This window comes from Colias croceus, chromosome 23 (assembly GCF_905220415.1).
Source record: "Colias croceus chromosome 23, ilColCroc2.1".
Taxonomy (NCBI): domain Eukaryota; kingdom Metazoa; phylum Arthropoda; class Insecta; order Lepidoptera; family Pieridae; genus Colias; species Colias croceus.
In genome coordinates, this window is record NC_059559.1 from 1,271,458 (window position 1) to 1,288,221 (window position 16,764).

At 34.8% G+C, this 16,764-nt stretch overlaps 1 protein-coding gene across 1 annotated transcript; it reads right to left on the reverse strand.

The window, feature by feature from the left end:
* Window positions 1-5,791: 5,791 nt before the first annotated feature.
* Window positions 5,792-15,276, reverse strand: LOC123702544 (translation initiation factor eIF-2B subunit beta-like). Its single transcript, XM_045650321.1, has 9 exons — window positions 15,059-15,276; window positions 12,823-12,909; window positions 11,950-12,066; window positions 11,320-11,496; window positions 10,039-10,224; window positions 8,902-9,000; window positions 8,150-8,250; window positions 7,560-7,646; window positions 5,792-5,899 (listed from the first exon to the last, which is right to left on the reverse strand). The coding sequence occupies exons 1-9, from the start codon at window positions 15,146-15,148 to the stop codon at window positions 5,827-5,829; spliced, it is 1,017 nt and encodes a 338-aa protein (XP_045506277.1). The 5' UTR covers window positions 15,149-15,276; the 3' UTR covers window positions 5,792-5,826.
* Window positions 15,277-16,764: the final 1,488 nt, after the last annotated feature.

Here is a 16,764-nt window from a genome sequence, read left to right on the forward strand (position 1 = left end):
ACCGCACTTTGAAGTTAGAAAAATTTTAAAGGTTGTTCCAGGTTGTTCTAGGTTAGTACTATATTGTTCCAAAATATCGCGTCCGAAAAAAATTTATTTTTCACTAATTTCAAAAAAAAATATCTGGCACCGCACTTTTAAGATATCACGATTCTGGCGGTTGTTCTGAGTTGTTCTATAGGCACCACACTTTGAAGTGTTATCGAAATAACTATCTTTCTATGAAAAATAAATAATGTTAATTAATAGCAAAAGTAAGTGAAACCGGAAAATGTGTTGTGAAGAAACAATAAGATGAATAAAATAATGTGTAAGTAGTTCTGAAAAGAACATTTTAACGCTTTGAAAACTCAAAATATAAAGTTATAATAAGATGTGTAAAAGTTAATTACTATTAAGTTAATAAATACCTAATGAATAAATTTGATAAATACTATATTATATACCCTACAGAAACGTGTAAGAATGTTATCGAAATAACTATCTTTCTATGAAAAATAAACCTAGAACAACCTGGAACAACCTTTAAAATTTTCTTAACTTCAAAGTGCGGTGCCAACTTCTTTTTGGTTTTTTGCGAATTTTGTGGAAAATAAATTTTTTTCGGACGCGATATTTTGGAACAATATAGAACAAACCTAGAACAACTTGAAACAACCTTTAAAATTTTTCTAACTTCAAAGTGCGGTGCCAACTTCTTTTTGGTTTTTTACGAATTTTGTGGAAAATAATTTTTTTTCGGACGCGATATTTTGGAACAATATAGAACAAACCTAGAACAACCTGGAACAACCTTTAAAATTTTTCTAACTTCAAAGTGTGGTGCCAACTTCCCGGAGGTCAACTACTTTTTGGTTTTTTGCGAATTTTGTGGAAAATAAATTTTTTTCGGACGCGATATTTTGGAACAATGTAGAACAAACCTAGAACAACCTGGAACAACCTTTAAAATTTTTCTAACTTCAAAGTGCGGTGCCAACTTCTTTTTGGTTTTTTGCGAATTTTGTGGAAAATAAATTTTTTTCGGTCGCATAGAACAAACCTAGAACAACCTGGAACAACCTTTAAAATTTTTCTAACTTCAAAGTGCGGTGCCAACTTCTTTTTGGTTTTTTACGAATTTTGTGGAAAATAAATTTTTTTCGGATGCGATATTTTGGAACAATATAGAACAAACCTAGAACAACCTGGAACAACCGCCAGAATCGCGATATCTAAAAAGTGCGGTGCCAGCTCAAAAATCGGGTTTTTTGACTTTTCTCGAAAAGTTTTAATCTCAGCTGTATGAAATTCTGGAACAATTTAGAACAAACCTAGAACAACCTGGAAGAACCTTTAAAATTTTTCTAACTTCAAAGTGCGGTGCCAACTTCCCGGAGGTGTCAAAGTAGTCAAAGTATATTTCAACTAATACTACTTAATATCTATTATACTTATGTTCAGTATTTATCTGTATTATTATTGCTTGACAATTAATATATTTTCATGTCGTATATCAAATTATAAACATAAGTTTAATGTGTAATTAGCTGGATTTATTTTTACACACTCACAGACTTATATTTTATGTTAAATGTTAAAAGAGTGTTAATATGTAGTGTAAATCATAATACATTTTTTCACAATTAAAAATAATCCTTTTTTCTGATGGTGTTGTCATTGAATTAAACCGCGCTGTCGTTTCGTTCACAAAAAGTGATGTTATGAGGAGCATATTCGGTCCTCATATCATAAAAAATCTGTGCGAAAACAATAAACACGTGTGAGGCCCTCACGGCAGATCGGGGCGGTCTGACGCGAAGTGGGGACAGCGTTGTCACTGTATCGCTCTAGCCACGCTGGTCAACAGATTTATTCGTTAGTTCAGTTTTGTATTAAGACCGCTGTGACGGGTTGGATACCCGTGAGACAACCAAACCCGGTCTCCCCTACTATCCCGTGAGACCGAAACCTTCACTGAGAGGGTATGACGTCTCACAGCTGATCGCAAACGGCATATTGTACTATCCCGTGAGACCGAAACCCTCACTGAGAGGGAATTTCGTCTCACTACTGATCACGACAGTCATATTTTATCTCGAGAATCTGAAACTTTACTCAATATGAAGACCGTTTGACAAATGATAGGGTGCATCATAATAAGATGAACATGAGCATAAGCAATGACTAGAGTAGGGACGCGAATATTACAATTGAGTCGATACATATCAAACTCCGGTAAGTCCACTCCCCGCCAAAATTGAGATAACAATGGCGCCAATTTTGAATTGTAAAACTGAACCAGTCTGTACTTTTCAAAGTTAGGTAAGTCAATCGTATCTCTATTAAAATAAGGTTTAAAGTAAATGTTTTTTTTCAAAATCCGGTATGTCCGTCGACAGTGGTTTATCAAACTCAGGTAAGTCCATTTCGACCAATCACAGCGCAGTATGGCACTAAAATGGCTGCCATTTCTCTCAATTTTGTTGAAGCTAACACGTGTGACCAATGCTTATAAATCGTTTTAATTGATAAATGATGGAAGAAAACAGTTTTACTATAGAGGTGGTGGTTCTAGACAAAGCAAGGAAAAAAACAATACCAAAAGCTAAAACAGACAAGGCTCAGAAAACAGCTAAAAGTAAAATGAAACTAGACGCACAGCACACGCACAGTAGTTATTCCCAGCCATGAAGCCCAGGGGCGAACTGAGATTTTTTCAACCGTTTTGATCTATTGACCCCTCTCTTTGCCCAGCAGTGGGATGATAAAGGTTAATAATTATAATAATTTGTATCTTTTAATTTACATATTTTATTTTAATGTTCAATACTTACAACGCGACAAACTATCTACCCATTTCCACCACCTCAGTACGTCCCAAAACTGAGTTCTATCCCCTGTAAGTCCATTAGAGATTTTTCAAATTCCTGTAAGTCCAAGACGATGTTTTTCAAAACCCGGTAAGTTTTGCTGGTACATATCAAACGCCTGTATGTCCAGATTTAAATCTAATTTTGTGGTATAATCATCAAGTACTTAATACATTTATTTTTCTTCGTAAAAATAATTCTAATGTAGTTATTATATTATATCCGTCATAAATTATAAAGGTCCAAACATATTGTTTTTTTAAGTTATTAAAAATACCTCGATTCCCACATTTCTGTTAGAATGGACTTACCGGAGTTTGATATGTATCGACTCAATTATATGAAACAAGAACGATTAATAAGTTTGTTTAATGAAAGATTAAGAATTGAAACTATTCGGTATCTGGAAACGTACGAATAGCGAGAGGCCCGTCTTACTGCAGACAGATTTCGTCATAGTTTTAATGTCTTGAGGTAAACAATCTACGAATTCGGTGGTGTGGTCTGACAAATATAGAAGTGGGTTTGCTTATAACCTCACAATTGATTACAGATCATCTTCTGTATAGGCGATATTAACGTAGTATGTTCTTTTTGTAATGCTTTAAAGTGTAGTAAGGCGAGTCGGCTTTCGTTTGAAGATACACCAGAACCTTTGAAATCACTACTTTTAGAGGAACATACTGTGCAATTAGCGTTTAGCTACTATTATGTATTCTGTGGTGCAATGTAAACTGTTATTAGGCAATATTCGCTCTTATAGTAGTGCGTTTCAAATGATCCTTTGGTGCTCAATAATTATCAGAAGATCCGTTCATGCTTACTTTTAAGATACAAGGTCAAGTTTACCATTTTATAGGATCCCTTTTGCCTGAAGGGCAACCTATGTTTGTTTAAATATATTTTGTATTCGACTACAACGAATAGTGGAATACAAGAAATCAATATTTCTCAAATTTAAAACTGAACTCATTTCACAATTTTAGAACAGGTTAATTCGTATGTATGCAGTTTTAAATCGACATTAGAAGCTTTTCCTCAAGATGGTGATATCGGCACTCAGGAACTCCCTGGACGTGTTATAACGCCCAGGCCACAGTATTACAATTTTTCCTACAGTAGGGCGGCGAATGTATTTTCGCATAGCAACGGAGGGGAACTCGCGGGGGGTCAAGTGACGCGGGCCACGTACCACAAACATGCTTAGTTTGTGGTACCGAGCGCGAAAGATAGTCATAGAAATCGTGTTTTTAGTAAAGTTACTATGTAAACTAACGTAATTTAATACTTAGGTACATATTCTATAATGGTGTGCTCAAACTGTTAATCTACATTTAATTTAGATTATTATTTGATACTAAGTAATGTAGAATTTAAATCACATTCATTCATGTTTTCTTCAGATTTTAAGATTTTCCTATCAGAGTGTTCAATTTTAATGTAGTTAAATTTTATAAGAGACAATAATTAAGAACATTTTAAAAAAGTGTCACGTATTTTTTTTTTAAACGACGAATGACGAAAAACGACGTAATCGCGGACGAAGTCGCGGGCAACAGCTAGTTGTAAAATAAAACAACAAATTTCCAATAATATATTTTATTTACAAGCTCTCCATTTAAATTTGATACTTAATCATTTGGATCGTACAACTCTGACAGGAGACGATAAATATAAAATGGAGAACTGCCTCCTCTGAAAAATAAAAATAAAATTTTATAAGTTTGTCTGTGAAAAAGAAATAATCCCACATACTTACTCACATTTATAAAAAAAAAAAACATAAATATTCAACAACAATACTACTTTAATATTATAAGCACGAGAGTTTGTTTGTGTATAGATTTTAGTAACTCTTTCACGCGAAAACAACTGAAGTAAATTTGATGATACTTAGCAGTGAAGTAACTAATATGTTTATTGCACACTAAATACAGTATGTATTACAAAATACTAGCGGTCCGTCCCGGCTTCGCCTGTGGTACATATTTCGCAATAAAAGGTAGAGCCTATGTTCTTTCTCAGGGTCTAAGATTGTCTGTGCCAAATTTTATCAAAATCGGTCCAGTAGTTTATGAGCCTATTCATTATAATCAAACAAACAAAGTTTTCCTCTATATAATATTAGTAGAGAAGAGCACAGTAATAACATGCGCACACTACCTACACAGGGCGGTCTTTTCGCAGTAAGCGATTTCTGCCAGACGAACCGAAAAAATAAATATATAAAGGTATGTATAAAAATACTTGGTAAAGAGCTCAAGATCTGTTCTCCCCAAAGAGAAATAGTAAAATCTTTAATTGAATAATAATACAATAATTAATGGTTTATGTTTAGATCAGTAGTGCCATCTATGATACATGGCATGTAAAAACTTTAGGTAAATGCTCACTAGATGGCGTTTTCCTTAATCTATAAAGTTTAGTAAGATTCATGATTTGGAACCTGTGTTTGGAAATTTTCTTCTTGTCGCACATTTACGTAATGTCGAAATCTATTAAGGTATTTTTTGATTAGGGATATTTTTGATATTTATTTCTTGACCTTTGTAGTTATTTTTGCTAGCTGTGCTCCGCGGTTTAGTGTGATAGCCCTTCTAGCCTTAGCCTAGCCTTCCTCGATAAAATATAAATGGGCTATCAAACACCGAAATAAATCGGACCAGTGGTTCTTGAGATTAGCGCGTTCAAACAAACAAACACAAAATCTTCAGCATTATAATATTAGCATAGATTATAAAACAGTTTCAATATACCTATTAACAAAAAAGAGTTCGTAACTTAGAAAAAAAAAAACTTAATAATATGAACTGCACACAATTTGAACGGATTCTTTTCCGCTATTTTTTTGCAAAAGCACATAAATGCAGTAAGTTAATTTACTTCATAGGTATTAGATTATTCTTAAAGGTCCAGAAATTGTAAAATAAAAAAACAAATTTCCAATAATATATTATATTTACAAGCTCTCCATTTAAATTTGATAATCATTTGGATCGTACAACTCTGACAGGAGACGATAAATATAAGATGGAGAACTGCCTCCTCTGAAATATAAAAATAAAATTTTATAAGTTTTTCTGTGAAAAGAAATAATCCCACATTACTCACATTTATAAAAAAACATAAATATTCAACAACAATACTACTTTAATATTATAAGCACGAAGTTTGATTGTGTATAGATTTTAGTAACTCTTTCACGCGAAAACAACTGAAGTAAATTTGATGATACTTAGCAGTGAAGTAACTAATATGTTTATTGCACACTAAATACAGTATGTATTACAAAATACTAGCGGTCCGTCCCGGCTTCGCCTGTGGTACATATTTCGCAATAAAAGGTAGAGCCTATGTTCTTTCTCAGGGTCTAAGATTGTCTGTGCCAAATTTTATCAAAATCGGTCCAGTAGTTTATGAGCCTATTCATTATAATCAAACAAACAAAGTTTTCCTCTATATAATATTAGTAAAGAAGAGCACAGTAATAACATGCACACACTACACAGGGCGGTCTTTTCGCAGTAAGCGATTTCTGCCAGACGAACCGTTAAAATAAATATATAAAGGTATGTATAAAAATACTTGGTAAAGAGCTCAAGATCTGTTCTCCCCAAAGAGAAATAGTAAAATCTTTAATTGAATAACAATAATTAACGGTTTATGTTTAGCTCAGTAGTGCCATCTATGATACATGGCATGTAAAAAACTTTAGGTAAATGCTCACTAGATGGCGTTTTCCTTAATCTATAAAGTTTAGTAATAACATGTAATAATCAAGATTTGGAACGGTCTGTGTTTGGAACTTTTCTTCTTGTCGCCCATTTACGTAATGTCGAAATCTATTAAGGTATTTTTTGATTAGGGATATTTTTGATATTTATTTCTTGACCTTAGCATGCATGCATTTCTAGCATGACTGCATTTCTAGCATGAATGCATTTCTAGCATGAGCTAGCATGCATTTCTAGCATGAATGCATTTCTAGCATGGGCTAGCATGCATGCATTTCTAGCATGAATGCATTTCTAGCATGGGCTAGCATGCATTTCTAGCATGAATGCATTTCTAGCATGGGCTAGCATGCATTTCTAGCATGAATGCATTTCTAGCATGAATGCATTTCTAGTATGGGGCATTTCTAGCATGGGCTAGCATGCATTTCTAGCATGAATGCATTTCTAGTATGGGGCATTTCTAGCATGAATGCATTTCCAGCATGGGCTAGCATGCATTTCTAGCATGCATGCATTTCTAGCATGACTGCATTTCTAGCATGAATGCATTTCTAGCATGACTGCATTTCTAGCATGAATGCATTTCTAGCATGACTGCATTTCTAGGATAAATGCATTTCTAGCATGGGCTAGCATGCATTTCTAGCATGAATGCATTTCTAGCATGGGCTAGCATGCATGCATTTCTAGCATGAATGCATTTCTAGCATGGGCTAGCATGCATTTCTAGCATGACTGCATTTCTAGCATGAATGCATTTCTAGCATGACTGCATTTCTAGGATAAATGCATTTCTAGCATGGGCTAGCATGCATTTCTAGCATGAATGCATTTCTAGCATGGGCTAGCATGCATGCATTTCTAGCATGAATGCATGAATTCAAACTCTTCAGCATCATAATATTAGCATAGAAAACTAAAAATTAGTTTTAAATTAATTTTTAGTTTATTAACTTTAAATTATACTCACAAGTTAGTAACAAACAATGTGACATGGTCGTGCGGCACAAAATCATACATCGGCGCGAACACCTGCGTCACTGCGCTCTCCCCACTCCTGTGCATGTAAAAATAAATAAAAAAACTGTGTGCGTGTACTAGTGTACACACGTAAGAAGTGAAACTTCTTTATGACGTTATTTTTCAAAAAATAATTTACTATATGCAACTTTACAGAAATACGTCGAATCACGCGAGGTAGGGGTACGAAAAAGATGGCGCGTAACGGAAAAACGTCACGCGTAACGAAAAAATGTTTTCTAAATTTTTTCCAACCCCGATAAAGAAGTTTCACTCCAATAAATAACAAAAATCTATAGTAAAATATCATTAGTAAAGAATTTAGTAAAATATCATTAGTCCTAAATTAAAAACTAGCTGCGCTTTGCTGTTTCACCCGCGTGGCTTTACTCCTTGTTGGTCTTAGCGTAATGATATATTATAGCCTTCCTAAATGGGCTATCTAACACCGAAAGAATTTTTCAAATCGGACCAGTCGTTCCTGAGATTAGCGCGTACAAACAAACAAACTCTTCAGCTTTATAATATTAGTATACTCACATATACGGTAGTGCAGTGTAGGGCGGGGCGAGTTCGTTGAAGTGCGTGTGGTTACACGAGTACAGTGGTGACATCTTGTATAGCGGCGATAGTACCACCACCTGCCATTAATAAATAAACATTTAAATCCGAAATACATTTATTGAAGTAATACTTCTTTTGGCGCGATGGAGAAAAATGATGAGTGAATTTTTACGATGCGCGCGCACACCGACACCTAAATTTAACAGCATGAAGTTAGTTCTAGGTGATATGAAAATTTATAACTATGTTCAAGTTGTATATTCTAGTATTTTTTTCCATACGCCAAAGAATTATAACTTCTAACGCGTGTACATAAGTACACACACTCTTTTTCATAAATCTGTAGCCAATGAGTTAAACATCAACAATGAGGCTAGTGGCGTCGCCGTGATAAACTTTCGCGGCCAGTGATGAAACTTCGTGTTATATAAAATTTGTGCCTTCAATAATCTGTGGTCACTTTTTATGTAATGGCAACATTTGTTTTGTACTTCCTCTTCTCTGCGGACATTACTCGTGTAACACATATATTTTTCATCGTAATAAAGATTTTCTTTTAAAACGTGCACCTAGGTTTTTGTTGACTATACCAACACTTTGATATTTTAAAAGAGCAAAAAATGTTGTTAATTATATCCAAAAGTGAATACCTTATTTTAGATATAACAGCATTTTTTACTTAGTTTTTCCATTCTTCTTCCAAAAACAACATAAATATAAAATCTCACCGGCACGCTATAATGTCTCGCAGCCGTAGTAACTGCTAGCAGCCCCCCCTCCCCCAAAACCGCACCCCCCGCGAGGGCTGCTCTAACCCCCACTACCACCTGAAAAGAGAAGGCAATACATATTACGTATAATATTTTATATAAAAATTAGCAAAGTTAATTTAAAAAAAGAGCGTGTGTACCGAGCACACGTGTCAGAAGTGAAACATCTTTGGCAAGATTCAAAGATACAAAAATCGTCGCCTTACTCCTTGACGTGACGGTATTGCCATGACGCGACCTTGACATTCTATTCTCAACGCGCATAAAGAAGTTTCACTTCAAAAGTAACTTATAAAAATACACTTGTATTGAAAACCTCTTACAAAACAAAGCAATAGCTGTGTATTCAACACATTTGATAAATATTTTTTGCTTAAAAATTAATAAAAGTACTTCAATACCTTACTAGTCCACTTTAAAACAACACCACACATTTTTTCCCGCGAAAAAAACTAACAAAAAAAAAAAACACAAACCTTATTACAGTAAGATTCACGAAAGAATACCACTGCGCAGAAGGCATATTTTAGGTCCCTTTGGAGGTGCGAGGTGAGGCGCGGGCGGAATGCGTCAAGACCGGAGCGACGCCATTGGTGCGCGCGCGTCTCGTAATAGGCTGCTCAGTCGCTATTCGTCTATCGCGGCGTCGACGCACTGACACTGCTGCACAGTACAGTCGAAAAGAAATGTTTCTTTGTTTTAAATTGTTTTTTATTTGTTAAGTTTTCGTTGTTTGTTAAGTTTTTTGTTGAGATTTGTTATTGTGTTGAACTTATTTGCTATTTTAAGTTTTTAATTAATTATACGTGTGGGAGAAACTGCCGAGAGCGAAGATTCGACAGATGTGGATTTTAAAGAATCATCGGAAGATGAAGACTTTAGTATGGAACCCGGCCCCAGTTCCTCAAGTTCCACGATTCCCTCAAGTTCCATGATAGAGGGAATCATGGAACTTGAGAATAGCGATAGCGAATAAAAATTGTTTCACATATTTATAATATTTTTGGTTCAATTTATTTTAATAAACATTTAAAATTACTTACGTTTGATTTATTTGCATATAACCAGCGTTTACAACATTACACAAATTATAACCAACATTAAAATATTATTTTGTCTTAAGTCTTTTCTTCGTGAATGTATGTGCGCAGACGGCCGCCATTTGTGGTATTCTTTAGTGAATCGTACTGTAACTCTCGGCATTAGCGCGCCAACAGCAGCGCCATTGACATACGTCACGTTGACACCGAGCGCGCTGAGACGGGCCGCCATTGCTGCCGCCTGTCAAAATTATATATTACTAGCCTTCCACTAAAATAAAAACTAAAACCTTCCACTTGAATCACTCTATCTATTAAAAAAAACCGCATCAAAATCCGTTGCGTAGTTTTAAAGATTTAAGCATACAAAGGGACATAGGGACAGAGAAAGCGACTTTGTTTTATACTATGTAGTGATATATTTATTTGAAACTAGCGGTCCGCCCCGGCTTCGCCCGTGGTACATGTTTACGTTTTCTCTCCATAAGAACCATCCTCGTACTTCAAGGATAATAATAAGAAAAGAATTATCGAAATCGGTTCAGCCGTTCTCGAGTTATGCGCTTACCAACACATTTTGCGATTCATTTTTATATTATAGATGTGTAAACTCAAAACGCAAATTTAATCCACTATTAGGAAGTTACATTATTCCTTTGTGACAGACTTATTTTCTTGATAACTAAAAAAAGCCAGTATCACTCTCTAGCCTTCTCAAATTGCGATGTGACAGAGAGACAAATAAACAAACACGCTTTCGCATTTATAATATTAGTATGAATTCAATTTATTTATTTAATTTAGACATACCAACAGAGTACACATGAAAATTATCACAATTAAAACTAAACAACTATCGAATATTAATATGATAACCCCCCCAGGGGACCACCTTGTCGTGGTGGGGGGGCTTACAGGAAGGCTTGTCCCTGGATACAATCTGACCAATAACATCATGGTTATAACCCCAATGCAAAGAAGCATAGTATGGTGAAACGATACAGCTACACAACATCTCAGCTTTTACCCTTCCTAAACCAACGGTCCCAAAGCAACATTATACAAACAAAAACATTTACTGAACATTTATAAATATGATAATCTAATATATAAAAATCAATGCCACTTTTCGTTGTAATTCCATAACTCGAGAACGGCTGAACCGATTTCGATAATTCTTTTTTTATTATATTCCTTGAAGTACGAGGATGGTTCTTATGTAGAGAAAACGTTAATATGTACCACGGGCGAAGCCGGGGCGGACCGCTAGTATTATATAATATATAATATTCAATTCAGTATTAATTATTAATTTTGTTTGTTTATCCACACATACCTCAGCAACCTGTGGCCCCTCAACCACGACGAGCTTCACTTTATTCGTCCCGGAGGACTTTATAAACTTCTCCACTACTACACTAGCGCCATACGTTAGAATCACTTCGTCTGCGTGTATGTGCTCTTTCGCTTGACCGCATATTGATGAGGTACTTGACTCTAGTTCCGCTAGAAGCTGTAAAATAATGAAAAACAAATACAATTCAGAAGAACAATGTAGGATTGATGTTTGTAGCTTCGAAATAGTCGTATATTATTGCACACAATACTTTTATATTTAAAACTAGCTGTGCCCAACGGTTTTATCCGCAGTGCTCCGCTCCTGTTGGTCTTAGCGTGATGATATATAGCCTATAGCTTTCCTCGATAAATGGGCTATCTAACACCGAAAGAATTCAAATCGGACCAGTAGATCCTGTGATTAGCGCGTTCAAACAAACAAACAAACTCTTCAGCTTTATAATATTAGTTAATATATTATTCCTTCAGTACCATATTATGTGACAGTCATTTGAAACAGCTTTTTTATACCATTCTTATTTTAATAAATAAATTACATTAACAAAACTACAGAGTGATATACTCACATAGGGAAAATATCAGGACAAAATACTTAAAAATCCCTTACCTCGGCTATGTGGTCCCTAATAGGCTCCCTTAGGTCATGATTCGACGGTAGAGTCGCGCGTCGACTGGACGCCGCCAACACTAGGCGTTGGAGAGATTCGCCGGAATATTCGCTGCTCTGGAATATAACGTAACAAAATATATTAATTATCTTTATTTTAATACTACCTGACCTGGCCAACCTTGTTCTGCCGTACTCTTGTCACTTAGGTGTATGAAATATCTGACCCGGCCACTGGTACAGTTCGATTCAAACTTAATGGGATCGTACGATGTTACTCTGTAGAACCGCCATACCAATAATAACTAATAATCAATGACCCAATATTTTTTGTCAGTATCTCCCGGCCTATATAGAGATAGATGCAAGATAGATGTAAACCAAAAGCTTAGTAAGTAATCTATTACGAAAATTGTGTACAAGACAGTATTGAATGTAGTTTTTTGATAGACAAGATATCTAGAAGAGAGATGATCATATATTTTAATACTAGCTGTTCCGCGCGGTTTCACCCGCGTGGCTCCGCTCCTGCTGGTCTTGGCGTGATGATATATAGCCTATAGCCTTCCTCGATAAAAGGGCTATCCAACACCGAAAGAATTTTTCAAATCAGCACAGTAGTTCCCGAGATTAGTTAAATGCTCAAGTTGTCCGTGTACAGCCTTATATGTATCATGTACACTTGTTGTTATGTTTTGGATCAAATTTCAACCACCAGGATATACTAACCAGTTTGTTACTAATTTTGCCTGTGTGACATCTACATACTATACTCACTATCACTGTCACTGTTGTAGTAGTCTTACAAAGAAAATGTAACAGCTTTAAATAACTATTCATAATATAATTAGAAAGAAAAAATCAAAGACTTACAATGCACTTGTATTTGGCGCCTCTGTGATTATTTGTTCCAATAGTGTCACAGTGGCCACAGCGATCTTGTTGGAGCCTTGTAATTTTCTGTAAAAATGTATTTTTTATTAGTAAGTGATCAAATAAAAGTATATGCATGGATAGTGTGATAGTAGGAATAAACTGATATCCCAAAGATTGCAATATAACTTCAAGTTTTTTTAACTGGCATATATCATTCTATACTAGCTGAGTTTTATCCGCATTGCTCCGCTCCTATTATTCTTAGCGTGATAGCCTACCCTTCATCAATAAATGGGCTATCTAACATTGAATTTTTCAAATCGGACTAATAGTTCCTGAGATTAGCACGTTCAAATAAACATACTCTTCAGCTTTATAATATTAGTATAGATCTTGTTTTCTTCTTAGATCATAATAAGTAATAACTAAGTTAAGTAATACATACTTTATTAATTTGTTTTATCCATTTTCATTTGCACACTGTAGATAGTTAATTAGTTAGTTTGGTTTCTTTTGTGCCTTAATTTCTTTTCATGTAACATTTATTGACAAATACATCACATATAACTTCCACTAAAATAATTATTGACCATATTTATATATACCTGTACCATATCTACTTTCAACTAGAATTGAATTGGATTTTACGAACAGCTTGGTTGTTGAGTGGGTTGACTTTAGAAACTTGCGGCGCGAATTCGGCGTGATTTTAATTTTTTTCGATCGATAATAATGTCCCGTAACATACATTAACGGCTTTTCGTGCGGAAACGTGTAATTACAGAGAAATCTTAATTTTAATTTTTGAGGTTATGTTCAAAATTGTTTGAGTTACATTGACAAAACTACCTAAGTACAAGAATTGTGTTTGAAAGAGATAACAAATGTCAAAATAAATGTACATTAAAAACCATAGTTCCTTCATAGTTCATTCAAAAGCATGGTTCTGAGGGACAACAATTCATACGGATTATTGGCGAGTAGTATATTATGATTGGGGCAACATGGGTTTGTTCATAAAAAAGTTTATCACTCAGATCCAGACAACCCATTTGTTGCCCCTGATGGGACTCATACTCAAGAAATTGAGTCCCAGTGGCGTGTTGTAAAGAGATTTTTTAAAAAAGATAACTATAACCACCCAAACTTCGATGATATTATTAAAGAATATAATATGTGGAGACGCTGATTGGAAAAAAATAAAATTGATCCATTTAATGCCCTTGTAAATTGTATCAAACATGTATAATTAAAATAAAAATGTTTTTTTTATTGTATGTACCTATATTGCACACAAATTGTTAGTAACAGAACCGAATCTGTCCACACCGATTCCACATGGTACTTGTCTGTCATACACTAGAGTGTATTAAAAAAGTCGGAGGCGCGGAGGAGCGTGGCGTCCGCGTGTGCTGAGGAGCAGGCAGAGTCAAGCGAGCCGGAGTGAAGGCGAAGGCGAGTGAAGACTCCTGCCTGCAACGAGGTACACGGGGGCAAGCGCCACGTTCTGCAGCGCCGGAGCAGTCAAGAAAGCCCATAATCTTCAATATTATTATATCTAACTACATTTCACTACATAGGTAGTATAAAACAAAGTCGCTTTTTCTGTCCGTATTTCCCTATGTCCCTTTGTATGCTTAAATCTTTAAACCTACGCAACGGATTTTGATGCGGTTTTTTTTAATAGATAGAGTGATTCAAGAGGAAGGTTTTAGTATATAATTTATTAGGTTTTAGACAAAGCGGGCGAAGCCGCGGGCGGTAAGCTACTATAAATATAAACTCAAAAAAAAATTAAAAAAAAATAGAAGGGGGGGTTTCCGCACCCCCCCACTTCACAGGGGGTCTCCCCTTACCTCCCCCCTCCCTTTCCTTCCCCTCCCCCCCTTAATTCGTGCCGCAAATTTCTAAAGAAATACCGAACCCGTCAATCTGCCTAAAGGTTCCCTAACTATTTATCTTCTACTAGCTGCACTTCGCGGTTTCACCCGCGTGGCTCCGCTCCTGTTGGTCTTAGCATTATGATATATAGCCTATAGCCTTCCTCCATGAATGGGCTATCTAACACCGAAAGAATTTTTCAAATCGAACCAGTAGTTCCTGAGATTAGCGCGTTCAAACAATAAAACAAACTCTTCAGCTTTATAATATTATAAGTATAGATATAAACTTTGCTGAAATATTTATGAAGTCTAGAATAGAAGAGAGGTTACTAAAACAAAACCTGAACTACATACCCAGTTCTAACATCGGATACGAATTTCACAATATTTTGTATGCTTTTCTCATCCAGATCTTGGATATTTCCTTCCAATGGTGGCATTTTGAGTTAGAATTTTAGTTAGTTGCAATTTTGTAACAATAAAGAAGTATTTCCTCAGATAAATAACATCAAAACATACCTAACCTTTTCTATACCTACGTATAATATTTTGATGTTCGATTGACAATTAATGTCAGTCTGGGACTCTGGGAGACGTGAGGGGAGACGTCAATCGCCATCAAATTGCCATCCGCTGTCAAATGTCACTCAATCAATATTATCGGTTATGCGTATTATTTATTGGAAGAAGAAGCGTTATATTATTATGAACAAATGTGGAACAAATCGTATCATGTACACTCTTTTTCATAAACTATTGTTTAAACAAATATTATATTGGAAACTAAGATTGGAAATATCACGTTACTAATAATAATATTTTTCCCTTAGATTACAAAATAAAAGACAGATGGAGCGTTGCCGAACTAAACCGAATAATTTATCGTCATTTTCAATAAAGCTATGTGTGCTGTCATTTCACCGCTGCACTGTACGTACACGGTGCTTCTGTGTGCGTGTAATGTTGCCAGATATTGAAAAATTTCCCAATTTTTTCCCCGACTACGGAAAAAAGAGGGTTATGTTTTTCGAGTTTATGTATGTATGTATAATATTTCTTTGACACGCCCTGCAGTATAAGCCGTTGGACCGATTTTGAGTGGTGAGGTTTCATTGCAATGATCTGAATTATTATGTTAGTGGCGGTAGTGACGTAGGCTATATACATAAATGAGAAGTCAAGTTTTAATTTTTATTTAAATTCTTTTATTACATAAAGTACCTGCCTACTAAAGTTATATATGGACAAAATAATTGTATTCAATTTTTTATTAAATAAATTAGTTACATAAAAAAAGTTTCAATATTAACTATAATAATTATATTATTTTTTATTTTTCATAATATATGAATACGAAATACGAATAGCGGTAGTTTTTAGTCGAGAATACGGGACATTTTATTTTCATCATATCCACCATGGAGTTCACATAAATTAAATCGCTAGCGAAAACGACTATGACGTTTTTAAGCTTTATAAAAGTAACAAAATAATGTATTATGCTTATTAAAATAATCTAATAATTATCATGAACCTTTAGTGCACTATACAAATAATCACATTCACGATCGAAAAATCCAACAGCATTATCCTGAAGATCTTTTAACCATTTTACCGTTTTACCAATAAAAATGGCAAATTCATTTTCAAAATACTGGCAACATACGTTGAAGTTTTGTATTCCTTCATATCTGTAAAATTATTATTCGTATTATAGAAATAAATCAGCCAAATAATCTACAGAAAACCTGTGAAACGATGTTTTATCTTTTTTTTTGTTTTCGGGAACAAATTTTACAGCGTTTTATTATCACAAGACGGCATTTTTTTACTAAAATTGCAAACCCTTTTTGACGTATTGCATGACATTATATGCGCTATAGCAATGGTGCAGCGACGTATTTGTTTTTGATTTCGTATTTTCTTTGACAAGGGCGACGGGCGGTTGTCATGCTCCATCTGTACTTTATTTTGTAATCTAAGATTTTTCCTCTATATAATCATCAATTACCTACCACTCAATTTCCTTATTATTCAATTTTGATTTTAGTGAAGA